General features: G+C 41.1%; 7 protein-coding genes across 10 annotated transcripts; 5 read left to right on the forward strand and 2 right to left on the reverse strand.

Annotated features, from left to right (window-relative positions):
* Nucleotides 1-1,033: 1,033 nt before the first annotated feature.
* Nucleotides 1,034-13,022, forward strand: LOC130500374 (protein LIGHT-DEPENDENT SHORT HYPOCOTYLS 7-like). Of its 3 annotated transcripts, none has more exons than XR_008938996.1 (3): nucleotides 1,034-1,871; nucleotides 2,951-2,973; nucleotides 11,835-12,206. XR_008938996.1 is itself a non-coding variant. In XM_056995370.1 (2 exons), the coding sequence occupies exon 1, from the start codon at nucleotides 1,230-1,232 to the stop codon at nucleotides 1,821-1,823; it is 594 nt and encodes a 197-aa protein (XP_056851350.1). In that variant the 5' UTR covers nucleotides 1,034-1,229; the 3' UTR covers nucleotides 1,824-1,871; nucleotides 12,885-13,022. The 3 variants fall into 3 exon arrangements, 1 of the variants encoding a protein (XP_056851350.1); XR_008938997.1 differs by having other exon boundaries at nucleotides 2,956-2,973; XM_056995370.1 differs by lacking the exons at nucleotides 2,951-2,973; nucleotides 11,835-12,206 and adding an exon at nucleotides 12,885-13,022.
* Nucleotides 6,968-9,664, reverse strand: LOC130499775 (uncharacterized). The gene is made up of 2 exons (XM_056994164.1): nucleotides 8,401-9,664; nucleotides 6,968-8,316 (listed from the first exon to the last, which is right to left on the reverse strand). Exons 1-2 carry the CDS (start codon nucleotides 9,662-9,664, stop codon nucleotides 6,968-6,970), a joined length of 2,613 nt encoding a protein of 870 aa, XP_056850144.1.
* Nucleotides 12,955-15,781, forward strand: LOC108843430 (uncharacterized). Its single transcript, XM_056995369.1, is given in 10 exon segments — nucleotides 12,955-13,093; nucleotides 13,178-13,294; nucleotides 14,125-14,318; nucleotides 14,402-14,507; nucleotides 14,592-14,716; nucleotides 14,718-14,740; nucleotides 14,841-14,965; nucleotides 15,033-15,151; nucleotides 15,153-15,200; nucleotides 15,284-15,781. Coding segments are annotated over 10 exon segments (1,218 nt in total). The 5' UTR covers nucleotides 12,955-13,029; the 3' UTR covers nucleotides 15,581-15,781.
* A 126-nt stretch (nucleotides 15,782-15,907) lies between these two features.
* On the forward strand, nucleotides 15,908-17,768 carry LOC108827736 (protein MHF2 homolog). Of its 2 annotated transcripts, XM_056995371.1 has the most exons (7): nucleotides 15,908-16,104; nucleotides 16,208-16,256; nucleotides 16,346-16,386; nucleotides 16,466-16,505; nucleotides 16,609-16,662; nucleotides 16,766-16,873; nucleotides 17,645-17,768. In XM_056995371.1, exons 1-6 carry the CDS (start codon nucleotides 16,078-16,080, stop codon nucleotides 16,867-16,869), a joined length of 315 nt encoding a protein of 104 aa, XP_056851351.1. In that variant the 5' UTR covers nucleotides 15,908-16,077; the 3' UTR covers nucleotides 16,870-16,873; nucleotides 17,645-17,768. The 2 variants fall into 2 exon arrangements, with proteins under 2 accessions (XP_056851351.1, XP_018456714.1); XM_018601212.2 differs by lacking the exon at nucleotides 17,645-17,768 and having other exon boundaries at nucleotides 16,766-17,105.
* LOC108827733 (pathogen-related protein-like) lies at nucleotides 17,575-20,105 on the forward strand. Its single transcript, XM_056995372.1, is given in 6 exon segments — nucleotides 17,575-17,790; nucleotides 18,916-18,954; nucleotides 18,956-19,084; nucleotides 19,188-19,320; nucleotides 19,395-19,693; nucleotides 19,794-20,105. Coding segments are annotated over 6 exon segments (930 nt in total). The 5' UTR covers nucleotides 17,575-17,616; the 3' UTR covers nucleotides 19,950-20,105.
* Nucleotides 20,012-23,859, reverse strand: LOC108827731 (anaphase-promoting complex subunit 6). The gene is made up of 16 exons (XM_018601206.2): nucleotides 23,502-23,859; nucleotides 23,279-23,413; nucleotides 23,080-23,153; nucleotides 22,835-22,874; nucleotides 22,633-22,678; nucleotides 22,438-22,517; nucleotides 22,107-22,285; nucleotides 21,889-22,014; nucleotides 21,505-21,579; nucleotides 21,291-21,416; nucleotides 21,081-21,150; nucleotides 20,900-20,982; nucleotides 20,692-20,805; nucleotides 20,487-20,586; nucleotides 20,370-20,405; nucleotides 20,012-20,274 (listed from the first exon to the last, which is right to left on the reverse strand). The coding sequence occupies exons 1-16, from the start codon at nucleotides 23,766-23,768 to the stop codon at nucleotides 20,170-20,172; spliced, it is 1,656 nt and encodes a 551-aa protein (XP_018456708.2). The 5' UTR covers nucleotides 23,769-23,859; the 3' UTR covers nucleotides 20,012-20,169.
* Nucleotides 23,860-24,013: 154 nt separating this feature from the next.
* Nucleotides 24,014-25,940, forward strand: LOC108826841 (F-box/FBD/LRR-repeat protein At1g78750-like). Its single transcript, XM_018600190.2, has 3 exons — nucleotides 24,014-25,156; nucleotides 25,241-25,381; nucleotides 25,473-25,940. Exons 1-3 carry the CDS (start codon nucleotides 24,149-24,151, stop codon nucleotides 25,743-25,745), a joined length of 1,422 nt encoding a protein of 473 aa, XP_018455692.1. The 5' UTR covers nucleotides 24,014-24,148; the 3' UTR covers nucleotides 25,746-25,940.
* The last annotated feature ends 823 nt before the right edge of the window (nucleotides 25,941-26,763 follow it).

Genomic DNA, 26,763 nt, shown 5'->3' on the forward strand with positions numbered 1-26,763 from the left:
CAAAGGAAGAGGAAAGAATGTGATAGGTCTACCGATTGAAAATGAAAGAGCTAAAGCATTCTTTGTGGCTCCCATCTCCTGTCTCCCTCATCTATCACTAATTAACCCGATATTCTAAAACATCATCAACATAATTTGCATTTTACTTTGCTAATTATATATAATATACGTTTTACATATGTTTGTTCTGAAATGTTATTAGAGTCAACTTTTTCTGTACCCCTATTTCTCTATATACAATCTCCTATGGACTCTCTTAATCTTCTATACCCCTTTTTCATAATTCTATTTTTGATCAAAACACTAAATCCCTAATCAAATCTTCTTCCCTTTTCAAAACTAAACCCTAATCCCCCTATGGATTAGTGAACCCATGGGCAAGTATTTAACTTTTATACTTTTCAAATTTGAAAAAAAAAATTTTAAAAACGTTTTTAACCTATTTTAATGATTTTCGTAAAAATATGAAAAATAGTTTTTTTTTTTATTTTTTTTTATTTTTATCAAATTCTATAAATCAAATAAAAAATATTCACGTTTCCGATTTAATTTTATGATTTTTCGTTAGAAATATAAAATTAAAAGAAGAAAACTGTCTAATAGAGATTAAAGAGTGAGATATAGGGGCATGAGAGGAATTGCCTCATGTTATTACACTTTATGATTAACTAAAAACGAGCTGGCTAATTAAAAACGACTAACTCGACGTTGATTAATTAAAGAAAACCTGATTTTGCTGACAATAAAAATATAAAATTATAGTTTTAAGCTAGATTGTTATTTTAAACTGTATAATAAATCATGTGAACTAGTTTATTTCATTAATTTCACACAAAATTTATCACTTATCTTGAATGATCATTTCATCAATTTAAAATCATTGGATGGTAATTTTGATGAAAGGTATGAATTACCTCATTTTTCATTCATTTCATTCATCTTATCCCCTATTTTTTTTTTCACCTCTTATACTGATTCGATGCTATATATTTATATATATTCCCATCAAATAATTTTTGCGAGAATATAATAGGATTATTTCTACTTAATGTACAAAATTTTCTAAAGGTCTCTCCACTATCATTGACAATAGTTTCTCTATATTCCTCTCTTCTTCTCCTTCAAAGACAAAAAATACTTAAAAAAGTAGAAAAAATCTTATGAATCATCTGTACTAGTCATGTAGTGATTATCATCGATCAAGAAATCATAAAGAGCAGATCGAATCCATGGCTAGTCCTAGCAACAAAGGCAAAGGCATAGCAGAACGATCATCCTCTCAACCGCAACCGCAACCCCAACCGCAACCGCAACCGCAACCGGAACCGCAACAACCACAGTCACCTCCTAACCCACCAGCGTTGAGCCGGTACGAGTCACAGAAACGGCGAGACTGGAACACGTTTTGTCAATACCTTCGTAACCAGCAGCCACCGGTTCACATCTCACAGTGCGGTTCGAACCACATCCTAGACTTCCTACAGTATCTTGACCAGTTCGGAAAGACAAAAGTTCATGTCCATGGATGTACTTTTTTCGGACAAGTTGAGCCGGCTGGACAGTGTATCTGTCCTCTAAAACAAGCGTGGGGGAGTTTAGATGCTTTGATCGGACGGCTGAGAGCCGCTTACGAGGAGAACGGAGGGTTGCCGGAGAGAAACCCTTTTGCCGGCGGTGGAATTAGGGTTTTTCTTAGGGAAGTGAGAGATTCACAGGCCAAGGCAAGAGGAGTTCCGTACAAGAAAAGGAAGAAGAAGAAGAGGAATCCTATGAAGAGTGGAGATGGTACTACAGGAACTAGTAGCTCCAACTTGCCATCTTAGCAAGCAAACAAAAAACATATAATAAAACAAATCTGAGATTAATTAATGGTAAGCATTTTATTTTTCTCTATATTTAATCTCTATAAATTTCAATTAATTTCAACGTTATGATCTTTTTGGAATTCTATACATACATAAACGTTAAATAGATCTGGATAGAACGCTCTTGTTGAAGACTGTAGTTTTATACGCCAAACTAAGATCATATACTAACACGTGAATGGTGAAAAATTTGATGATAAATTCTTTAATGAACTACATCTTAATTATCTGAGATCATTTCATATATAATATGTGAATAATGTGACTCATAATTACTTTGTTAACTATACGTATGGTTATATATATGGCGACGATAGATTCGGTTCATTTTACTATACTACACTGTAAACCCTAGTAGAGAGTATATATACACACACGTACGCGAGAAAACCCTAGTTTTGGCTTAGCTAGGTGTAAGTTTACATGTATTTATGAAATATACATACAAAATACGTCTATTGCGGTAATCTGGATATCAAATGAAATACACATACATCATCTATATATTATAGGTTTTATCACTTGTTCTTGGCAAATTAGTATCTTGCGGCTGGTTCTTTGTTCGATCTTAAGCGTGTCAGTTTGCTCATTAAAGTAAATTATGATATGTATATTTTTGTGTGTGTTTAATAGTGATTTTGTAGACTTTGTTTAAACATACTTAATTGCTTTTAATCGTGTATTATAGACAAAAGTTTAGACTATCCTTAAACATGCATGTACGTATGGTTGTAACTTGTATGCGACTGTTGTTGTGTAGTTGGTCATGCATGGACAAAGCCTGCTTCGATGGCGTTTTAATTAGCTTTAGTCTTTATAACTAGACTATATCAAACTTTTTATTGGTAATATAAAATGGAACCGCATATGTATGATTAAAATTATGAATAATCATGGCCCATATATCACAATTTAATCAAATGTAGACTTCAAATTTCTGTTAGGAAGTAAGAAGTAAGCAATCTCTCTGTAAATGGTATTATTCCATTGTGCTAACATTGAACTTGAGTTAACGGTTTTGAGGAACAATCTTCAAGAGATAATTAACTTTTGGTCTCTTATGCATATAATGGGCGCGCTGATAGTTAAGCCTTCTTTATGGGTGGAGGTTCTTGTAATACCCCGATTTTCTAAAATAATATAATAAATAATAATCTCATAAAAGTCTCCATTTATTACTTCTCAAAAGTCAAACTCAACACCATAATCCGATAATAGCATAAATAAAATAAATCCCGGAAAATATCGATAAAGGCATAAAACCGAAGTCTGAAAATAAGAAGTAAAACTCCCAAAGCACCAATCCAAAAGCAATCACTCCTGCTGATCAGCCTCACCTGAAAGGGAAAGAAAGGAGGAATGAGTAACAGGGGAGTCACTCAGTGAGGCATGGGATACTAATCCGCAAACCACTGACTTGAGTAAATAGAACTCCCGCTATGGAAGTCTAGCTCTAACATGAACACACACGATGCCTAAAGCATCACACAAACACAAACAATGCGATGATAGCACACAGCTAATCCATACACCCCGCATTTCCTCATAAGGATATAATACATACTCTGCGTCGCTAGTACAGTATGTCTCTGCACCCCCGCACACCATAATCTGCGTAGATATGCAAACGTCTCTGCACCCCGCCCACACACAAATCTGCGTCGCTAGCTCAGACGTCTCTGGGCCCCCGCACACCATATCTGCGTCGCTAGCTCAGGCATCCCTGAACCCCCGCACACCACATCTGGTCGATAGCTCAGACATCTCTGAACCCGCACAACACATAGTCCCTACTATAAAACTATGTACTTACATATATATATATCTCAACATTTATCAACAAACATCCAAACAATAGTTGAATCCTCTAGACCCCTAATTCCGGTTTACAATGCATAAACTATCTATCAATCACGACTCAAACAGACTCAATTCATGTTTCGAAATCTAAACTACGATAGAAGAATTCTATACTGGTACGGAGTTTACGGGATAGATCCTCACCTTAGCAAATGTGGAAAAGTAGTAGCTATGAACTCCAACTGCTCAAACAGACTCCAAATCTGAAATCAGGGCGAAAAATCGAGTCAGAACGCCCTTCGAACGGTTAAAAACGGATAACTAGGAATCTGGTCAAAAAGTCAACCCGCTGGTCAAAGGGTCAACCCGGTCAACTCTGACCCAAGCCGGTCAACCCTTGACCAAATTGAAATCGAATTAGACCAATCGGTTTTTCTTAACCGGATTCGATTTCAATTAAACCAGATTCCAATCGATTGCCAACCGGTTTAATATTAACCAAAAATCAATTTCCAATAACCAATCGAATTAACTAAACCGGAAATCAATTATGGCAAACCGAAATCAACCAACCGGTTTGACCAGTCACCGAGTTGACTCGCTGAGTCAACACGGCCGAGTCGCCGAGTCAACCGGCGAGTCACCGGCGGCGACCAAACACGGCGGTGGCTTACCGGAAAATCACCGCGGCGGCGGAGGCGCGGCGGCGATGCGGCGGCGGACTCCCGGCGGCGAACGGACGGTGGTCGGCTGCGGTGGCTCCGGCGAACGTCCGGCGGAGGCGGCGGCGCGTGATCTTCACGCGCGTAACTTCTCTCTGCGCGTGTGGGCGCGTCGCGGCGGATCTCCGTCTGATTTTCGGGCTCCGGACTCCTCTCGACGTCACGAACACGGTGGTGGTCTTGGATTTGCGAAATACCACACGGTTAGAGAGATACGATCGATTTTCTAAACGGCCAAAACTTAAACAATCGGACAAGGCGGTTTCCGGTTACCTGCGGCGATTATTGGCGGTTCACTAGGCAATCTCGACGGTGACGGCTGAGATCGTGGCTGGTCGGACTCAGATCTACTCGACGGATCAAAAACTGCAGAGATTCGACGCCTTAGACTTTTCTGAATAAAATAATGAGGCCACCACTCTTTAAATAGTGACTTACCTAGGGTTTCCTGCGATGGGCCTGAGTCTTGATGTGTCAAATTTATTGGGCCTGGAAATGGGTCGTTACAATTCTCCCCCACTACGAAAGAATTCGACCCCGAATTCGGCTCTTGAACCGACTGTCCAATACCATCCTGAAAAAGCTCTGGATAATCAACCCTCATCTGAGCCTCGACCTCCCAAGTCTCTTCCTGGATCCCATCTCTTTCCCAACGGACCTTGACCATACTGGTCATCACTCCCTGAACAGCTTTCACTTGACGCTCAACAATCTCAACTGGCAGACAAAGTGCAGACAAATTTTTACCAAGATCCCTTGGCGGCTGAGGCAATATGAGCTCTGGCTCTCTCACAACTTTCCTCAAAACAGACACGTGGAACACATCATGAAAGCCTGTCAACTCATCTGATAACTTCAGTTTGTATGCAACTGCTCCAATCCGTTCCAAAATCGGGTACGGTCCCATATATCTCGGTTTAAGCTTCTTTAACTTTCGAGTCTTAGATCCTCCCTGAAATGTCCTCATTTTCAGGTATACCAAGTCTCCCACCTGAAACTCCAAATCCTTACGGCGCTTATCTGCATAACTCTTCTGACGATCATGGGCTTCCTTAAGCCGAGTCTTGAGCATCTCAACTTGCTCTACCGTCTCCTGAACCATTGCTGGTTCTAAGTCTCGTCTCTCCCCCACTTCTGTCCAACAAAGGGGTGTACGACAAGGCCTACCATACAGTGCCTCGTATGGTGCCATCCCAATACTCGAATGATAACTGTTGTTGTAGGCAAACTCTACTAGAGGTAAGTACTTTCCCCAGCTACCTTCCCAATCTAGGACGCAAGCCCTAAGCATGTCCTCCAATGTCTGAATAGTCCTCTCTGACTGTCCGTCTGTCTGTGGGTGATAGGCTGTACTCATATGGACTTTTGTCCCAAGTGCTTTCTGAAAGGCTTCCCAAAAAGCTGATGAGAACTTTGGATCTCGATCAGAAACAATACTAACAGGAACACCATGCAACCTCACAATCTCATCAATGTATATATGCGCCAACTGCGTAGCTCCATCTGTCTTCTTAATTGGCAGAAAATGAGCAGACTTGGTGAGTCTGTCTACAATCACCCAAATAGCATTCTTCCCACCGGTGGTTATCGGTAGTCCAGAAACAAAATCCATGGTCACCATGTCCCATTTCCATTCTGGCAATGGCAGGTTCTGCAACAACCCGCTAGGTACCTGGTGCTCAGCCTTAACCATCTGACACGTCTGACACTGTGATACAAATGTAGCAACATCTTTCTTCATACCAGGCCAATGGTAATAACGCTTCAAATCTCTGTACATCTTAGTGTTACCCGGATGGATAGAAAATTTTGAGTTGTGTGCTTGCTGTAAGATTTCCTTTCTCAACAACTTATCATCAGGCACACAAACTCGGTTCCGGTACATGTACATCCCACTCAAAGCTGTATGATATCCAATACTCTCAATTTCAATCTGCTTGACCAACGCCTCATCCCTATCCTGAGCTCCGCGTATCCTCCACAGTAAATCTGCCTGCTCTGCAGCATCCAAACCAGATGTCTCTCCCTCTGCAGTAACTGCACACAGTCTGAGACTAGCAAGCGTCCCAGTCAGCTCCTGAACCTCCTTGGTTCCTGAAACATCGCTCTTGCGTCTACTCAACGCATCTGCCACAAGATTGACCTTACCCGGATGATAAGTAATATCCAAGTCATAATCTGCTAAAAGCTCCATCCATCGACGCTGCCTCAAATTCAGGTCAGCCTGAGTAAAAACATACTTCAAACTCTGGTGATCCGTGAAAATCTGCGCCTTTTCTCCATACAAATACGATCTCCAGATTTTTAGCGCAAAGACAACTGCTGCCAACTCTAAATCATGAGTAGGGTAATTGACTTCGTGAGGCCTCAACTGACGTGATGCATAAGCAATAACATGACCCTCCTGCATCAATACACAACCCAAACCAGTACCTGACGCATCTGTATAAACCTGATATGGTATCCCCGGCCTCGGTAGTACCAAAACTGGTGTATTAGTCAGTCGCCGCTTCAGCTCTGTAAAACTTTCCGAGCACTCATCTGACCAAACAAACCTAACATCCTTGCCTGTCAACTGAGTCATCGGTCTGGCGATACTGGAAAATCCTTGACAAACTTCCTGTAGTAACCTGCTAGACCCAGAAAACTGCGGATCTCGGTAGCAGTCTTAGGTGTAGGCCACTCTGATATTGCAGTAATTTTCTCTTGATCTACTGCAACTCCTGCCTCAGAAACCACGTGACCCAAAAATCCAATCTTCCTCTGCCAGAAGCTACACTTACTCAGCTTACCAAACAACTTATATTCCCTGAGCTTATTCAACACGATCCGCAAATGCTCTGCATGCTCCTCTCTACTCCGAGAATAAATCAAGATATCATCGATGAAGACAATGACACACTTATCCAAATGCTCGCGAAACACATCATTCATAAGTTTCATGAACGCGGCAGGTGCATTCGTCAATCCAAATGGCATCACTACAAACTCATAATGTCCATAACGTGTACGGAAAGCTGTCTTCCGCACATCCTCATCAGCTATCGCAATCTGGTGGTAGCCTGATGCCAAATCAATCTTAGAAAACCATGAAGCTCCTTGCAATTGATCCAATAACTCATCGATACGCGGAAGCGGATACTTATTCTTGATGGTCACCTTGTTCAAACCTCTGTAGTCGATACAAAGCCTGAAACTCCCATCTTTCTTCTTCACAAACAATACCGGTGCTCCCCATGGTGAAGTACTAGGCCTGATGAAACCTTTACTTAATAATTCCTCCAATTGCAGTTTCAATTCCGCCATCTCTGCTGGTGCTAAACGGTATGGAGCCCGTGAAACCGGTGTAGTCCCTGGCTCCAACTCAATAGTGAGGACATCTCCTCTGGCTGGCGGTGGTCCTTTTAAGGCCTCAAATACATCCTGAAACTCTGCAACCACTGGAATATCCTTCAACTCGGGACGCTCATCACCCTTATCTATCGAAATAGTCGCCAAAAATCCCTCTGCTCCTCTTTCCAATAGATCATCAGCGTGCATCATGGAGATAATAGAGATTCCCTGATAGGCAGGAACACATTGGCATGTGATCTTTGCATCTCCTTTAGGGATGTGAACTCTTGCCCTAAGACAATCTATTACCACTCGATGCCGTGACAGCCAATCCATCCCAAGTACGACATCATAGTAGTCTAGCTCCATCTCTGCTAAGTCTCCACTGAAATTAATCCCACCAAGTAGAACCGGTACATCTCGATGAATGCCTGTGGTTTTCAATCTCTCTGCCCCAGCTGTGATAATTTGTTTTGTCTTCGGCTCGAAAACACCTCGGAAAGGCCAAGACTTAGCGAAACGCGAACTCACAAAGCTAATGGAAGCTCCAGTGTCGAATAGAGTGTGAGCCATCTCACCTCCAACAGAGACCGACCCTACACACAATTTTCATTTTCTAACTACCAAAATAGCACCAAAACACAATTACTCAAAACATACGAATATGAAAAGATACGTACCAGCTATCGGCTCAGCTCCATTGGCCTCTCCTAAGGCATACACACGCGGAGCAATGGCCTGACGCTTGGCCGCAGGCCCCGTGGTCGGGCAATGTCTGGAAATATGACCCTGCTGGCCACAACTGTAGCAAACTACGGCAGCTGCTGGTGCTGCTGGTGCTGTCTGTGCTGCTGCTACTGATGCTACACCCTGGCCACCCAATGGTCTCGTCCGACAATTCCTATGAATATGTCCAGTCTTTCCACAACCATAGCACTTGAGGTTTGGATCCCCAGTCCTCCTCTGTGACTCTGAAGTCCTCCCGGTCCTAGGCTGAGTTGCCTTGGACTGTTTCTGCTCTTCAGCAAGACATGTCTCCTGCACAACAGCCTTTTCTACCATATCCTCCAAGCTGGTGTAATTAGCCATACTGCATCTGCCGCGGAGATCCACTCTCATCCCATTTAGGAACATCCTCATCAAGTCCTCCTCATCGAAATGGGTACCAGCAAACATGCGAAGCTCTCGGAACTCATGCTCATACTGCCTGACGGTCTTGCCACCCTGGGTCAAATGCTGGAACTCATTCCTCTTCTGGTGTAATGCCTCCTTGGGAAAGTATTTCTTGTCGAACGCAACGAGGAAATCAGCATAGGTCGGATAATCCTCCTCCTCGCGCATCGAACACACTCCCTCCCACCAAACTGCTGCATCCCCACGCAGATATAACTCTGTAATGTTAAGGCAAAGGTGGAGTGGACACTTGATAGTCCTCAAACACTTGGTCAGTCTGTACTTCCACTGGTAAGCTTCGGTAGCATTCACTGTCCCCCTAAATTTCTCCAAGTCCACGTGCCTCATCCGCCCCATCACTCTCATGAGGTCCTCATCAACTCCATGCTGCTCTCCCTGCGGTGGTGGAACTTGCGGGTTACCCTGAACCTGAACTGGGGCACCCTGCTGGACATGAATCTGCGGTCCCTGCTGCACCTGAATCTGTGGACCATGCGGCACCTGATGGGCATGTCCCTGCTGAGCTGCAGCCAGCTGTCTGGCAACCTCCTGTGCAGCTATCCTGGCAGCCTCTTGGGCAGCCTGCTGAACTACCCCCTGAGCAGCTTGCTGTACCATCTGCATGATAGCAGCCTGATCGATCTGTGGAAATACCGGCGGTGGAGGCGGTGGGATCACTGGCGGTGGTGGCGGTGGTGGCACATTCTCACCTCCACCCTCTCGAGTAGCACTGGCGGCCGGGTTACGAACAACTCTCCTACGCGGCGGCATCTGAAACGAATAACACAAGAATTAATCACTGAGGAACTGGATACCAACGGTTTAAAGACATAAGGCCAAACAGGAAGGTGCTATTTATTTTTTGTTTAAAAAAAAAAATCCCCCAATTCCCATAAATATTTTTTTTTTTTTTTTTTTTTTCAAAATCGTCAAAACCCGATTAAAATCACGTCCCACAAATCGCCATCCCGGGTCGGAGCCGGGATGGAACCTGGCTCTGATACCAAATTGTAATACCCCGATTTTCTAAAATAATATAATAAATAATAATCTCATAAAAGTCTCCATTTATTACTTCTCAAAAGTCAAACTCAACACCATAATCCAATAATAGCATAAATAAAATAAATCCCGGAAAATATCGATAAAGGCATAAAACCGAAGTCTGAAAATAAGAAGTAAAACTCCCAAAGCACCAATCCAAAAGCAATCACTCCTGCTGATCAGCCTCACCTGAAAGGGAAAGAAAGGAGGAATGAGTAACAGGGGAGTCACTCAGTGAGGCATGGGATACTAATCCGCAAACCACTGACTTGAGTAAATAGAACTCCCGCTATGGAAGTCTAGCTCTAACATGAACACACACGATGCCTAAAGCATCACACAAACACAAACAATGCGATGATAGCACACAGCTAATCCATACACCCCGCATTTCCTCATAAGGATATAATACATACTCTGCGTCGCTAGTACAGTATGTCTCTGCACCCCCGCACACCATAATCTGCGTAGATATGCAAACGTCTCTGCACCCCGCCCACACACAAATCTGCGTCGCTAGCTCAGACGTCTCTGGGCCCCCGCACACCATATCTGCGTCGCTAGCTCAGGCATCCCTGAACCCCCGCACACCACATCTGGTCGATAGCTCAGACATCTCTGAACCCGCACAACACATAGTCCCTACTATAAAACTATGTACTTACATATATATATATCTCAACATTTATCACAAACATCCAAACAATAGTTGAATCCTCTAGACCCCTAATTCCGGTTTACAATGCATAAACTATCTATCAATCACGACTCAAACAGACTCAATTCATGTTTCGAAATCTAAACTACGATAGAAGAATTCTATACTGGTACGGAGTTTACGGGATAGATCCTCACCTTAGCAAATGTGGAAAAGTAGTAGCTATGAACTCCAACTGCTCAAACAGACTCCAAATCTGAAATCAGGGCGAAAAATCGAGTCAGAACGCCCTTCGAACGGTTAAAAACGGATAACTAGGAATCTGGTCAAAAAGTCAACCCGCTGGTCAAAGGGTCAACCCGGTCAACTCTGACCCAAGCCGGTCAACCCTTGACCAAATTGAAATCGAATTAGACCAATCGGTTTTTTCTTAACCGGATTCGATTCAATTAAACCAGATTCCAATCGATTGCCAACCGGTTTAATATTAACCAAAAATCAATTTCCAATAACCAATCGAATTAACTAAACCGGAAATCAATTATGGCAAACCGAAATCAACCAACCGGTTTGACCAGTCACCGAGTTGACTCGCTGAGTCAACACGGCCGAGTCGCCGAGTCAACCGGCGAGTCACCGGCGACCGGTCACCGGCGGCGACCAAACACGGCGGTGGCTTACCGGAAAATCACCGGCGGCGGCGGAGGCGCGGCGGCGATGCGGCGGCGGACTCCCGGCGGCGAACGGACGGTGGTCGGCTGCGGTGGCTCCGGCGAACGTCCGGCGGAGGCGGCGGCGCGTGATCTTCACGCGCGTAACTTCTCTCTGCGCGTGTGGGCGCGTCGCGGCGGATCTCCGTCTGATTTTCGGGCTCCGGACTCCTCTCGACGTCACGAACACGGTGGTGGTCTTGGATTTGCGAAATACCACACGGTTAGAGAGATACGATCGATTTTCTAAACGGCCAAAACTTAAACAATCGGACAAGGCGGTTTCCGGTTACCTGCGGCGATTATTGGCGGTTCACTAGGCAATCTCGACGGTGACGGCTGAGATCGTGGCTGGTCGGACTCAGATCTACTCGACGGATCAAAAACTGCAGAGATTCAACGCCTTAGACTTTTCTGAATAAAATAATGAGGCCACCACTCTTTAAATAGTGACTTACCTAGGGTTTCCTGCGATGGGCCTGAGTCTTGATGTGTCAAATTTATTGGGCCTGGAAATGGGTCGTTAACAGTTCTAGACTGGCTAAATAAAATCTACTCAGTTTGGAGTGTTTCTCAAGTTGGCTATTCTCCTAGGATGGCAAAGCATGCATATACTGTATCTGGAAGGAGAGAATGATTGGTACCATTCGGGTCTCTCACAACCTCCTTTAAAGGTGGGTTACTAATTCTGGGAATACTGAAATCCTTAGGCCTCTCTGTTGGTGATCCTTTGCTCAACCTGTGGACATCCCCTAACTTCATAGTTGTGCTTTGTAAAACAATCCATATTATCAGTCTCTGATCCTTCCCTATCTTTCTTTTAAATAGCTTGCCTCCTTGTAAAACTTTTTTTTAAAATTAGTGAAAACCATTAGTAAAGAAAATATAGTTAAGCTGTATTTACCTAAATATTTGTTTAGGTAGTTAAACCATTAGTCAAAAACAATTTCTTGTTTTTGACAATATTTTGTGGAAATCTATATGATCAGTGGTGAAAGTAGAATATATATATATATATATATGACAGTTAAAAAATAAAAAAGAAAATATATGTTTGAAAATTTCTAAAAATAGTGTAACGTCCCGACCCATGGCTAATGAACCACTTTCGTCTGTTTTGTCTGTGGATCTCGTTCCAACGGTCGATCTATTAATTTTTGCGAAAGCCCGAAATCATTGTTTAATAACCATGCAATCACTACGTAACTTTTCCTCCATGCTTTGGCTTCATTTACATACTATCCCGATCATTTTCAGATAGATCGTCCATCATTTCACTACTCCATTTCAAGCACGCTTAACAATTGAATTCTAAATGGTTGTGCATCAAAAAAGATAAGCACACTTTGATGATATAAGTAGTCAAATTAATTACTTTAAGTTTTTCATACATCACAACTCGGAATGTTACCAATACAAAGCCCACGCCAGCTTGTTTCTTATCACTCTGATTGAAAACAAAGAGAATTATGATGAAAGTATTACAAAGCGAAAGTTCATGACCGAAAAATTGTTCATAACAGAAATAATGGGTGAGATAACAACCTTAAAAGTGTGCGGTTTAACTTGTTAAAATCAGAGATATTGGGCCAACCAGACAGGCCTCGAGAATTCTCATCATGCTACCCAACTTGGGCCATGAACGGGCTGGTCAAATATCCTTTTACCTTCTTTAACTTTCCGAAGACGCGAAACAACAGTGTGAGCAAAGTCACAGATCAAAAATGGCGAGAAAACAAGGTTCGAAGAAGATGAACATCGCCATCATACATCCAGATCTCGGAATAGGTACCTTCCTCATCCAAACTTTTTCGATCTTCGTCTATCCTGATTCACACCGATTAAGCGTTGAAATTGCTGGCAAATGCACAGGTGGAGCAGAGAGATTGATCGTCGATGCGGCGGTTGAGCTTGCGTCGCAGGGTCATCAGGTCCATGTCTTCACCTCTCACCACGATAAATCTCGATGCTTCGAGGAAACTCTCTGTGGTAAGAGTGACGAATTTAGCTTTTGAAAGAAGTTTAGAGAGAGAGAGAGAGAGAGAGAGAGAGAGAGAGAGAGAGAGAGAGAGAGAGAGAGAGGAGAGAGAGAGAGAGAGAGAGAGAGAGAGAGAGAGAGAGAGAGAGAGAGAGAGAGAGAGAGAGAGAGAGAGAGGAGAGGAGAGAGAGAGAGAGAGAGAGAGAGAGAGAGAGAGAGAGAGAGAGAGAGAGAGAGAGAGAGAGAGAGAGAAGAGAGAGAGAGAGAGAGAGAGAGAGAGAGAAGAGAGAGAGAGAGAGAGAGAGAGAGAGAGAGAGAGAGAGAGAGAGAAGAGAAGAGAGAGAGAGAGAGAGAGAGAGAGAGAGAGAGAGAAGAGAGAGAGAGAGGAGAGAGAGAGAGAGAGAGAGAGAGAGAGAGAGAGAGAGAGAGAGAGAGAGAGAGAGAGAGAGAGAGAGAGAGAGAGAGAGAGAGAGAGAGAGAGAGAGAGAGAGAGAGAGAGGAAGAGAGAGAGAGAGAGAGAGAGAGAGAGAGAGAGAGAGAGAGAGAGAGAGAGAGAGAGAGAGAGAGAAGAGAGGAGAGAGAGAGAGAGAGAGAGAGAGAGAGAGAGAGAGAGAGAGAGAGAGAGAGAGAGAGAGAGAGAGAGAGAAGAGAGAGAGAGAGAGAGAGAGAGAGAGAGAGAGAGAGAAGAGGAGAGAGAGAGAGAGAGAGAGAGAGAGAGAGAGAGAGAGAGAGAGAGAGAGAGAGAGAGAGATTATTTTTATAATTGAATGCTTATTTAAACTTTGTAGCCATTTATATAAGCTTGGATCAGTATATTTTTATAATGTGATGTTGTATCCAGGCATCTTTCAAGTTACGGTGTATGGTTCTTTCCTGCCACGTCACATCTTCTACCGTCTGCACGCGGTTTGTGCGTACCTGAGGTGCTTGTTCGTTGCGCTTTGTGTTCTCTTGGGATGGTCTTCCTTCGATGTTGTACTAGCTGACCAGGTTTCAGTCGTTGTCCCTTTGCTGAAACCCAAAAGGTCATCAAAGGTATATCCTCAAACTTTTGCTTGAGTCAGCATTTCATTATTCACAGCTTAGTCTTTAAGAAACATATTTGGATTGGATCTTAGGTTGTTTTCTACTGCCATTTTCCGGATCTCTTGTTAGCTAAGCATACGACTGCACTTAGGAGGATGTATCGGAAACCCATTGACTTTATTGAAGAACAAACTACAGGTTTGGTGTTATTATATTAACGGTCCAGCCTTTTGGTATATGTAGTTCCATCTCTGTCTTCATACCCTCTTTGCGGGCTTGCAGGAATGGCTGATATGATCCTTGTTAACAGCAACTTCACAGCGTCAACATTTGCAAAGACGTTTAAGCGTCTTCATGCACGAGGAAGTCGCCCTGCTGTTCTTTACCCTGCAGTCAATGTCGATCAGTTTCAATGAACCTCATGCGCATAAGTATTGTATATTATCCCCTAAGCTCCAAATTTCCTCCAGGATATAACATTAAGAGGAAAAAGAACCATTGATTTGATCCAGATTCTTCTGTCTTGACCAGGTTGAATTTCCTCTCCATAAACCGGTTTGAGAGGAAGAAGAACATCGATCTAGCTGTTTCAGCTTTTGCTATTCTGTGCAAACGTAAGCAAACTCTGAATGATGATGTTACCCTCACCGTTGCTGGTAAGTGTACTACTTATTGAATTAAGGTTTACTGTTTTGCATTCTAAGAACACACTCCCTTGTTCAGGTGGTTATGACGAGCGGTTGAAAGAGAATGTAGAGTACTTGGAGGAGCTCAAAAGCTTAGCGGAGAAAGAAGGAGTTTCTAATCGAGTAAACTTCATCACATCTTGTTCAACCGCTGAAAAGAAACGAACTCCTCTCAAGCTGCTTGTGCGTCCTCTACACACCAACGGTTAAAACTCACCATCCTTTTTTTTTACCTTCTCTTCCTCCAAACCCAAGTCTCATGTTCACCACTTTTCAAAATATGCTTAGGATGAACATTTCGGTATTGTTCCATTAGAAGCAATGGCTGCATACAAACCGGTGATAGCCTGCAACAGCGGTGGTCCCGTGGAGACGGTGAAGAATGGAGAAACAGGGTACCTCTGTGAACCGACTCCAGAAGATTTCAGTTCAGCGATGGCTAAGTTCATCGAGGATCCTGAGCTGGGGCGTAGAATGGGAAGGGAAGCGAGGAGACATGTGGTTGAATCATTCTCCGTGAAGACGTTTGGACACAAGTTGAATCAGTATCTAGTAGATGTAGTATCAAGTCCTAAAGAAGACTGAGTACAACATACTATTATAGGCTTAAGGTCTTTAGCTTGTTGTTTTGATCAAATCATCTTGAATTTGAAGATTGGTTAGTTTCGGTTGAGTTTGGCTTGTAAACCGCTTCTAAACCAGACAACATGACAACGTTTACTTACCGGATCAAATAGGTTATAGACTCATCGGATATATGATTAAAAATCGGTTTAGTTTCGTCTTTGTTAGTTATATCAGATGTGATTAAAAATCGGTTTAGTTTCGTCTTTGTTAATTATCAGATGTGATTACAAATCGGTTTAGTTTCGTCTTTGTTAATTATCGGGTATATGATTAAAATCCGGTTTAATATAATCTTGGTTAACTAATGGGTATAAATAAAATCCGGTTCAGTTTCTCCCTCTTCGTCATTCAGATTATCCATTCCTTCCCTCCAATCCTCCATCGGAGCTTTCCGTAATTCGCTGCCTTCTTTTCTATCACCGGAGGAAGAAGCTTCCTTACATTCGCAAAACGCCATGGACGCCAACAATGCTTTCGATTCTGTAATCTCTCTCTTTCTCGCGATTCTTCTCTTATCATTAGCTGTTTTTCTCTCGTCTGCATTCGATGATTCTCGTTTTTTTTTGTTACCTTTGATGGAACTAGGATCTGATTCACGCCATCTTCAAGCACATTTGGGCGCGAAGATTTCGCGGTATCCATTTATAAATGTGTTTTCGAATAGTTTATCCGCTAATGTTGATATTCTATGTTTCTGATCTTATCTGCGATTGGCGAATGCAGAAAGAGAGAGGAGTGATGCCATTGATGCTACCGACGCTGAGGTACTCCATCATAACCTCTGAGATTCGGTATGTTCAAACGAGTGATTGAAGTTACCAATTTTGTGGTGCTAAAATGTAGGTTGCTCTGGGAACATCCAAGAAGAACAGACTTGCTTCTGGTTTGTTCTATATAATAATAATAATAATAATACTAACAACCTCTCTTACTTGTGTCTTTTTTATGTAGCTTGATGAATGTTTTGGTGATTCTTGTTATTATAGCCAACTCAAACGCTCTGAAACTTAGCTGTGAGCTTCTCAAGAGTTTTGTCTCAGGTCATATGTTTATCCATCCATCAATGGTTTTGGTAATAATCTCAGTTAAGTCGTGTTGTTGTTGTTGTTACTAAAGGGGTTTTACTATTTTGCAAAATTGCAGAGGCTGTGCAGCGTGCAGCTATAATTGCTGAAGCCGAGGGGATCGATAAGATTGAAGCGAGTCATTTGGAGAGGATTCTTCCTCAGCTTCTTTTAGACTTTTAAAAAGGTATGAATATGATCGAGAATAATTTGATCTGATGATTAACAGTGATTTCACGCAAGGTTTTGTGAAGATAGTACACAACTAGTTTGTCTCTGTTTTGGTCTTTTACATGAGCTAGTGTGATCATTTATATGGTAATGTTCATGATAATAAAATAAGAGAACAAAGTATATATGTAATTTGACTTTATCATGTCTCTGTATAACAGTAATAAAGTAGAGTGTTTATACCTGCACATAGTTTGTCTTCTTCTCGATTCTCTTTGGTTTACCTTCTGCACCAGAAACACAGGCTATATAGATGGTCATTTCCTTGTGAGCAAGTTTTTTTTACTTTGGTGAACATGAACAGATGGAAGTGTTTTGTTTTCTTGATTAACTAAGTGTAAAGATCGTCAGCATATGACTTGCTCAAACTTGAGTAAATATTCTTAAAAGTGTAGATAAATAGCAACCGTTTGAAGATATGATCCTTTGGGCAATCAATTCGCCCATGAGCATTGTCAGACGCAGTTAGGCTCAGTAGCTGATGTTAGGATTGATACTTTTTAGGGTCATACCGTAACTAACTTGGAGCTTACTTTAAGTTCACATGGGGTTGCGATGACGTCCAATGAGTATTTACGACCAAACGGTGGCATCTGTCTTTTTCTGACATCGTCTTTAGGTTAAAGGGACATCAAATGTTACTATATATGGTAGTCTCTTATCTAGTTAACTCATAAACTCTTATGCAAAGTAACGAAAATGGCTTCTTCTGCGGATGCTTCTCTAGAGGGTGGCCTTTCGTCTATGAGATTGGCGGCCGATAAGTACCGATCGATCTTGAATGATGAAAAAACTGGGAATACACGGTGGAGATACGGTGGTCCTCCGATATTTGACACTGTGAACAAGCTCTTCGAAGCAGAAAGAACTCATGTAATTACAAACCAACTCTTTATCTTGTCTCTCTCTATTGCTTTATCACAATTATGGTCTTTTTCATAAAGTCATAGCAATCATGTTGATTATACTAATAAAACTATACTAGATTTTGACCCGCGCTTGAAAGCACAGAATATTTTACGATGAAAAATTTCACTAATAATATAACAAATATTTGGTAATTTTAAAGAGTGTGTTTAGAATATTTTTGCATTTAAATCAGTGTTTATTAATTCAACCCGATTGTGATTATACCGGTTAATCCGGAGATCTAACAATTCAATTTAAGTTTTTAAAATATTCATATTAAAAAAAATCATTAAAATCCGAGACTAACCGATTGAACTGTTGGATGACCGATATGTAATCTAATTTGATTTAAATTATAATAGTTTCATAATTTGTAATCTTATAATCCAAATTTTAAAGTTTATTATTTTGCAATTTATAAAATTATGATGTTTCTACAAAATTTTAAAGAGAAATGATAGATATAAAATAACTAAGATTAATTATTGTATTGTTTGGAAACATTGATAGTAGTATAAAAATATATATTGTTTGGAAACATTGATATTAGTATAAAGAAATAAGTATATTGTTTGAAAGCATGGATAATAGTATAATGAAAAGATCATTAATAATTTAATGTAGGTTTAATTATAAAGTATAAAAGTGTATTTAATTTAAAAACTTACAAAATAAATGTTAAGTCCAACAGAATGTTTTGTTTCTGTTTTAATAAGATAGATAATATCAGACGGGTCACTAGTATCCACAATAATTTGAAGACAAGGTCAAGATAATGACTATACAACATCTGACGTGATAGATAGCAAAATATACTTGAAAATGTTTACAAGACTTTCTCTATAGTGTTCAAACATGTCATTATCTCGATCAATAAAAAAGAAGCGTATTTTGGACATACAAACAAGTTATTGTGGGCTATTGGTTGCACCCTAGTATTGATATCATTTAAAACTGTGATTGAGACTCTTAACAACTTCATTACGTCAAAGTAGTGAGGTTAGTAAAATCGGATCCATGAGTATCCATCCACACACACAAAGAGACACTATTTGCTTGATATTAACGTGTATCGTGAGATTATAAAAGAGAGAGACGAGCTTAACTGTCTCTACATCAAAAGTTAATAATGGCTACTAGGGAAGAGAGAGATAAGTATAGATCTGTCCTTAACGATGTAGGAGATGTCCAATGGAGGTATGGTCACCCTCCAGCTTTTGACCTTGTGAACCAGCTCTTTGAAGAAGGCCAGACCAAGGTCCTTGGGTTATATATAACCTTTACGTTTCATTTATGTATGTGGTAAGTAAGTTGAAAATCTGTGAATCTGATTCATTGCTAGTGTTTGGTTCTGATCACAGGTATGGCCAGAAGGATCCTTGGAAGAGACGGTTCAAAACGCAATCAAGTCATGGGAGATGGAGCTCTCACACAAGATCCGTTTACAAGACTTCAAGACTATAAACCCTGATAAGTTTAAGCTCTTTGTCAATGGTAACCATCACAAAACACCTAATCAGTATGATCTTAAAGCTGTATAAATAGCAAAACTGAGTTTTCATTATCAGGGAGAGAAGGATTATCAGCTGAAGAAACGCTTAGGCTTGGGAGCTACAATGCTTTGCTCAAGACCTCTTTACCTGGAGAGTTTCAGTACTATAAACCAGAAGAAGAGAGCTTCGAGTCATCACATGATGCCTTTAGATCTGCTTTACCGCGTGGGTTTGCTTTTGAGATACTTTCCGTGTACTCAGGGCCGCCTAATATAGCCTTCAAGTTTAGACACTGGGGATACTTTGAAGGAAACTTCAAAGGCCATGCTCCTACTGGAGAAATGGTTCAGTTCCTCGGCCTAGGAGTTCTAAAGGTATGTCCGAAAACAGAATATGTCCCTCCTTACAATCTCTCAATGGTTACAACTTCTTGCAGTAGGATTTTGCTTACATCTAGAGGTTCCTTCTCTACAGGTTGATGAACTGCTTAGAGCAGAGGAGATTGAGATTTATTATGATCCAGGAGAGCTGTTCGGGGGACTGCTCAAGGGACCACCTATATCAGAGACCAAAACCACAGACAGTGGAGACAGCACTGCAGAGAAACAGAGCTGTCCCTTCACACATTAAGAAAACTTAAGGAACTACGACTGTTGATTTACTGTATCATTGGGCCATACTGGAAAAATAAGGAAAGCAGAAGTGTGTAGACTCTTTATAAAATATATTGTAATAGTCACTTGGATGCATGGAATAAGTTATATATTATGTTTTCAAGCGTCAAAATGATAGTACAGATAAATTACAGCAAGAACTAGAATAAGGCGGTTGATTTTAACTGACCAAAGTCTCAACAGAGCTCAACCGTTGAATCAACTCCGGTTTGGCATTCATCCATGAGAGCCACGTTCAACATCTCGGTACAGAATTGATCATCAGGTTTCAACCATAAGGCCTGAAGGTTGAGCAGAGAATTTAAAATAAATTTAGGTTTAACTAATAAGGACATCGCAAGAAGTTTGCACATTAAATATAGTAAGCATGCAGTACCTTGTGATAATGAGAGATGGCAGCTGAGAAATTTCCCTGGAAAACAATAAGATGAAAGTGGGAAAATTACAACACTTTAGAAAAAATATGACTGGAGTTTAAAGAGCAATCGAATACCTGCAAATGGTAAGTGTACGCCAAGCCAGAATAAGTGCTTAAGCTTTTCGTTGATAGTGTAAGTGCTCTTTCATAGTATGAGATAGCTTCACGGTACTTCCTGTTAATAAGATTTTTTTTGTGAGCCAATAACTTCATTTACATTCAAACACAGGATTGCCAACATAAGAAGAAGATCATGGTAGTTGTATTGGCACAACTATACCTTAGCTTCCTATATGCATGAGCGAGGTTGACCACAGTTGCTTCCCAGATTTCAGTTAATACAGATGGTATATGAGCCAACGTCTTCTCAAACCATCGCACAGCTTTACCATACCTGAAATTTATTGAATGTTGTCGACTCAATTTTTGTCATTGATAGCATTTGAAAATTTGGGGATAAGCACACTGTAAAGAGAAAAGGAACGAACTCTTCCATATGATACGCAACAACTCCGAGTTCATTATAAACAAGTGGATCTGAAGGGCATATTGCCTTTGCTTGCATGAAAAACTGGACCAAAAGTACAGATCAAAAGTAAATAATATATTAGCAAAAACGGTAAGTGATAAAATTTGAAGACACCAAACAGCATGTTGTAACTTGTTTACCTGGTCCGCAAGCTTGTAGCTATGAGTTCGCATATACTCCATTCCAATGTACAGAGTTGGCAAATGACACCTGGGACAAGATAATATATAGATTTACCCTGTCAACGACAATTCGTAACGTACTAAGAAGACTACCAAAATGCTTCAGGGATGAGAATGGCTCATTGTGGACATTACTAACTATGAAGAAAGGCAGAGTAACTTGATTACCCTGGAAATAGCCTAGCTGCAGTGCGATAGGCAGACATCGCTTGGTCACCTTCCTCTTGGGAGGCGAAGGAATTACCATAGCCTATCCAAGCTGGTGAAAATGAGCCATCTATATTCGTTGCTTTGCTGCAAATGGAGCACCAGGTCAGATACATACAATTCCACCTGCCTACTAGAGTTGATCAAAGCTAGCATAATGTCATAGCATAATTACCTAAAGTACCGCCGAGCTTCAGCATACTTTTTGATACTATAGTAGTAACAACCCACCGCAAACCATGACAAAGCCCTACAAGGTCATGAATGAGTATTTACACACCAAGCATCAAACAAAGGAGTCCTGATTACAAACTAGCTCATAAAAATGCCGAAACACCAAAATGTAAAAACTTTTTCAACCAAATCAAGTACAGAAAACCATTCTTAACCGAAAAATCAGCACAATAAATCATGCTCTCAATGTTTATTCATAGCTTAACAAACTGAAAACAGGTAAACATATCCTAGCTAGGAATGGGATAAAAACAGAAGAGCTATATGCCAGTTAACATGCTCATCCACAGGTTATATAACTTGAGGAATAAAAAATTATACTCACTTTGAAGGGTAGTCTTTTACCAAATTGCATGCCATTAGATAGAGCTCATTTGAATTACCAAGCTCCATGGCAGCGGCTAAATGTACCAAGGTAACCTTTAGATGAAACGGGTCTTTCTCAAGGAGACTGTCAAATTAGACCAAACGAGTCCACATTACTAGAATTTTTTCAAGCTCCATATTGCTCAAAATTAGTATCATCAGTAATATGCAACTTACCCAGCGGTTAGTTCGAAACACTTCTGATATTGACAGCATTGATGGTAGTACTCAGCTTTACAGGCCAACAGATCAGTGTTATTGACCAATGTACTGATCATAGATGAGCCAGACACACTACCACTAATCTCGTTCTCAAGCTTCTTGAACCTAGCTTCTACTGTGCTCTCTGTGTCATACTGGGGATGAAGAACTAGTAAGTACTTAAGAAAAATAAATGATGTTTGCAAAATGAAATCAGCAGAACAGATAATCAACACGCAACTTCCAAATATCAGTGCTACATACCTATCGAAACATATTGGATCAAATACTGCATAATAAATTTTACCTTCTTTATTAAGCATGAATAGAAAGAAGAGAGCCATCCGTCTTCTGGACTAAACTGAAGTGAGGAAAGCAGATTTGATTCTGAAATTTGGGAAAAAATAACGTCAGTCACCTTTTAGTATGTAAACAACTGCGCCATGACACGAATAACACACTATAATAAAGAACAAATAAAACTTGAAGTGTCATAAACCACCTTCTTCAGATGTGAGCATATGACTTTCAATAAGGCATTCCAGAGCCTGAAATGATAGGTTACAGAGACCACATCATGTAACATTAGAGAAACTACTTTAGTTTTTTTTACTACTTTATAGACTTTATCCTCCCAAATTTGCTCCGAAACTTTTCATGATAACAACAACACATGCATCAAATGAATAAAGCGCTAGTAGTACCTCATAGCACAGCGGATCAGCCTTGATAGCAGCTTTATACCTGCAATCACCACCGAAATTCATGAGCTACAAAGAGACGAAGTTCAAGATTCGTACACACCACACAATCATAACTGATTATCAGCCAGGATACACACAACTAGTTTCCAATATCTCTACCTAAACACATCACTAAATCAACAAGACCATTCTCTTGCAGTCATCAAAATGTAAATGACAGAAAGGTAACAAAAGCCCGAACAAACCATTGTCGAGCTTGTGAGCGGTTTTGTAAAGCTCCATATGCTTTCCCTCTTAAAAAGCATATTGCAGATGATATCTGCAAAACACAAACCCACATACATCAGTTAAAGGTACTTGCACAGTCTTCATTTCCAACACTTTCCCTAGCTATATGAATATATATAGTTGATATAGAGCTGAAAAACGGTTAAATTAACTTACATTAATCTCACGGTCCTCTCCATCTTTATCAAAGTAAATCAAGTTACCATCTTTAGCGTCATACACATTACCATCTTCATCAACCTTGGCATCACCCAACATCAACAGACACTGATCCCATTCCTTCAATTCTTCCTGAGACGAAAAAAAAAAAACATCAATTAATCGTTAAACCCTAAAAACCTATTGAACTTTCAATTTAAGCATAAAATTGGGATTTTACGAGGCACTTGGCTGCGAGATAACGGAAACGAAGATCACGGAGGACGATCTTAGAGGCGTTGAGGAGGTGAAAGGCGCGACGGTAATGGCGGCCGAGGAAGAGAGCCTGAGCCTGCATATAGATGTCGGCTGGGTCGTTGGTGAGAGCTGCGACTTTATCGGCGAAGAAGATGGCCGACGAGTACAAGTGCTTGCTGACGCAGTCGCGAACCACGCCTCGGATCTTCTCGATTTCTTCTTCTCTCATTGTTAATTGGGAAAGTTTCATGCGTTCACTCTCTCTCTCTCTGGAGGACTCCTCTCTCTGTCACTCTAGTCAGAGAGCACTGCGCAAGGGAGGCGGGACGAAGATAGATCCTCGGCGGGAGAGGCGAGAGCGTATATTATCATTGGGGGCCTTCATGTGATTTTAGGCTTTAGGCCCATTACGTTTACACATGGCCCGGCACAATTATCTTTTAAACGATGTCGTTTTGATCGAATCTTGTTGCCAAGGTACCACCACTACATTCGAATCCTAGTGGCTAGTACTAAACCGAATTGATCCGAGAACTTTCAACCGCCGCCGGGAAAATGTGGAACGTGTAGACACTCTCCTCCTCCTTCGTTCTCTCGCGCGTTGATGTAGCTAGCAACCGTAGTAGATTGATGATACCTTCGCTACTCAAATCCCTTCTTTTCGATCCGTTACCTGCGTTCATGGATGAAGACGGAGAAAAACGTCACCGTTTCAGGAAAAGATCGAGGAGTGAAGTCGATTGGATAAGCAGCTTACCAGACTGCTTGCTATCTCAGATCCTCTCGAATCTCCCCACGAAGGAGGCGGTCAAGACCAGTATCCTCTCCACCAGATGGAGAAACCTCTGGAAACACGTTCCTTCTCTAGATTTAGCCAACTTCGATTTTTCCTTGTATGATCCATACCACCCCGAGTTCGTACCATTCGTCGACAGCTTCCTCGATCTCAATCCGTGCTTACACGAGTTCAAATTGAAGTACGATTCCGACGGAGAGATCGATCATCTCAGCCGTTGGATCAACGCTCTCGTTAAACGTAAAGTGAAACACATCGATGTAACAGACGAATCGGACGTAAGCTTGGATTTCCCGATCATCCCGACGACGCTTCTTTACACGTGCGAGAGTTTAGTATCATTAAAGCTCTCTGGACTAACTTTACCTAATCCAATTCCAAACCTCGTTTCTCTGCCTTGTCTCAAGACTATTTATCTCACTATCGCTAAGTTCGCTGACGAGTTAGCGTTGGAGAGGCTAATCCCGCAATGTCCGGTTCTTGAAAGCTTAGTTATCGATAGGAGTTTCTGCGATGACGTGGAGGTTTTGCGCGTGCGGTCTCCGTCTCTTTTGAGGTTCACTCATCTTTCCGACTGTTCTGAGGGTTTGGATGAGGAGGAGCTCGTGGTTGAGATTGATGCTCCCAGGCTTGAGTTTTTGAAGGTCGCTGATCATCGCGTCGCGAGTTTTGTGCTCAAGGATGTGGCTTCTCTTGTGGAAGCTGATATCGATACTGTGTTTAACTTGATTTGTGATAAGAGTTTCGATCCGAATGATTTACAAAAGAGGAATATGATTCGTGGTTTTCTTGTGGGGATCTCTACAGTTAAAGATATGATCATCGCCTCTAGTACTCTTGAGGTATACATACCTTTGTTGAATTCACTGTTTTGAATATTGTCCATAAACTCTTTTCATGATACTTTTGTCTTCTGTGTGTTGTAGGTCATTTATGATTACTCAAGATGTGAGCCACTGCCCTTATTCAGTAACCTGACCTTCTTGCGTGTTGAGTTCTACGGCTACAGGTGGGAGATGCTGCCAGTCTTTCTCGAGAGCTGTCCGAATCTAAAGTCTCTTGTCGTGGTAAGGATTATTAGCTACTTGCTATCTTAATAAGAGTATATTATATGTTAAACTATCGTTTCATTCTATTTGGTTGTGTGTGTACTTGCAGGGATCTATTAGAGGTCGGGAGAAGGAAGGAGTTAATATCTTGTTCCAACCTCAGTGTTTCCTATCGTCTCTCGAGTATGTTAAGATAGAAAGGCCACTGGAAGGGGAAGCTTTGGAGATGAAGCTAGTGAGTTACTTACTTGGGAACTCGAGGATCCTCAAGAAACTGACCTTATTCTTGGATGTTTCCATAAAGGCAGAAGAATCTGCCGTGCTCAAAGAACTCCTTACCATTCCAAGACTCTCTAGCTCATGCCAGGTTGTTGTTCTCTGATTGATGATCATCACCAAAATGAGCATACAAGTTTCTTTGAGTACTTAGCTAATATTTGAATTATTTCGGGGGTTTTTCTTAGTTTATGTCTTTATCATGATGACACTTAAGTTTTCAACTTCGTAATGAATCATGTTCATGGGTTAAATCAGTATCACTCCACTGTGTCTAAAGACATGCTTTTGTAGTTGTCCAGATTAGTGATTCTTTCTTTTTGCCAACGTTAATAATATGAACAAAATAAACATAGGGGAGAGATGAAGAGAACAATAAATTTGGGGGACTAAAACGGATAAGAAATTTGCCTTACAGAAATATTGAAGCCCATTATAAGCCCAACATTTTATTTTAAATAAAAAAGACAAGAATATAACCGTTGTTTCAATATAGCCGTTGTTGGCTCCTGCTCATCTCTTTAAAAGACAAGGGAGCTTTCAGACAGGACTCTTTTACTACCAACGAGAAAAACATATCTCAGACAGACTCTTTTATTACCAAATAAAAAGACCAGAGAAAGAGTATAAAGAATATTTAGTAGAGAGAGCTAGACATTATGGCGACCAGACTTGGGGGAGCGGCCGGCCAGCCAACCCCAGACCCGCCCCCGCCCCGGGAGAGCGGATCTGCCCGTCCCGGGAGAGCGGGTATATCCGACCCGGGAGAGCGGGTCTGCCCGATCCGGGGGGATTTTGAAAAAAATTCGAAAATATGAAAATCTAGTTTTAGTGTATAGTTTTCTCGAGTACTAACATAAGATGATGGTTAAAGATAGAACCTCTGTTTATCAGTTTCTCTAAATAATGAAGATTTTATAATGATAATTCCACTAATCTAGTCAGTATATGAAATTTTAAAACTAAATATTAAAAAATTAGAATGATTCCTATACATTAATTCAAATGTAGAATGTGGTTTGAAATTTTTAAACAAAAGTGAAGAGTATAAACTTCACTATATAGAGCATTTACCGAAAACTCAATATTTAAGAAGGGGTATTAACCCACGAATTTTGGAAAAA

Source organism: Raphanus sativus, chromosome 9 (genome assembly GCF_000801105.2).
Source record: "Raphanus sativus cultivar WK10039 chromosome 9, ASM80110v3, whole genome shotgun sequence".
Taxonomy (NCBI): Eukaryota; Viridiplantae; Streptophyta; class Magnoliopsida; order Brassicales; family Brassicaceae; genus Raphanus; species Raphanus sativus.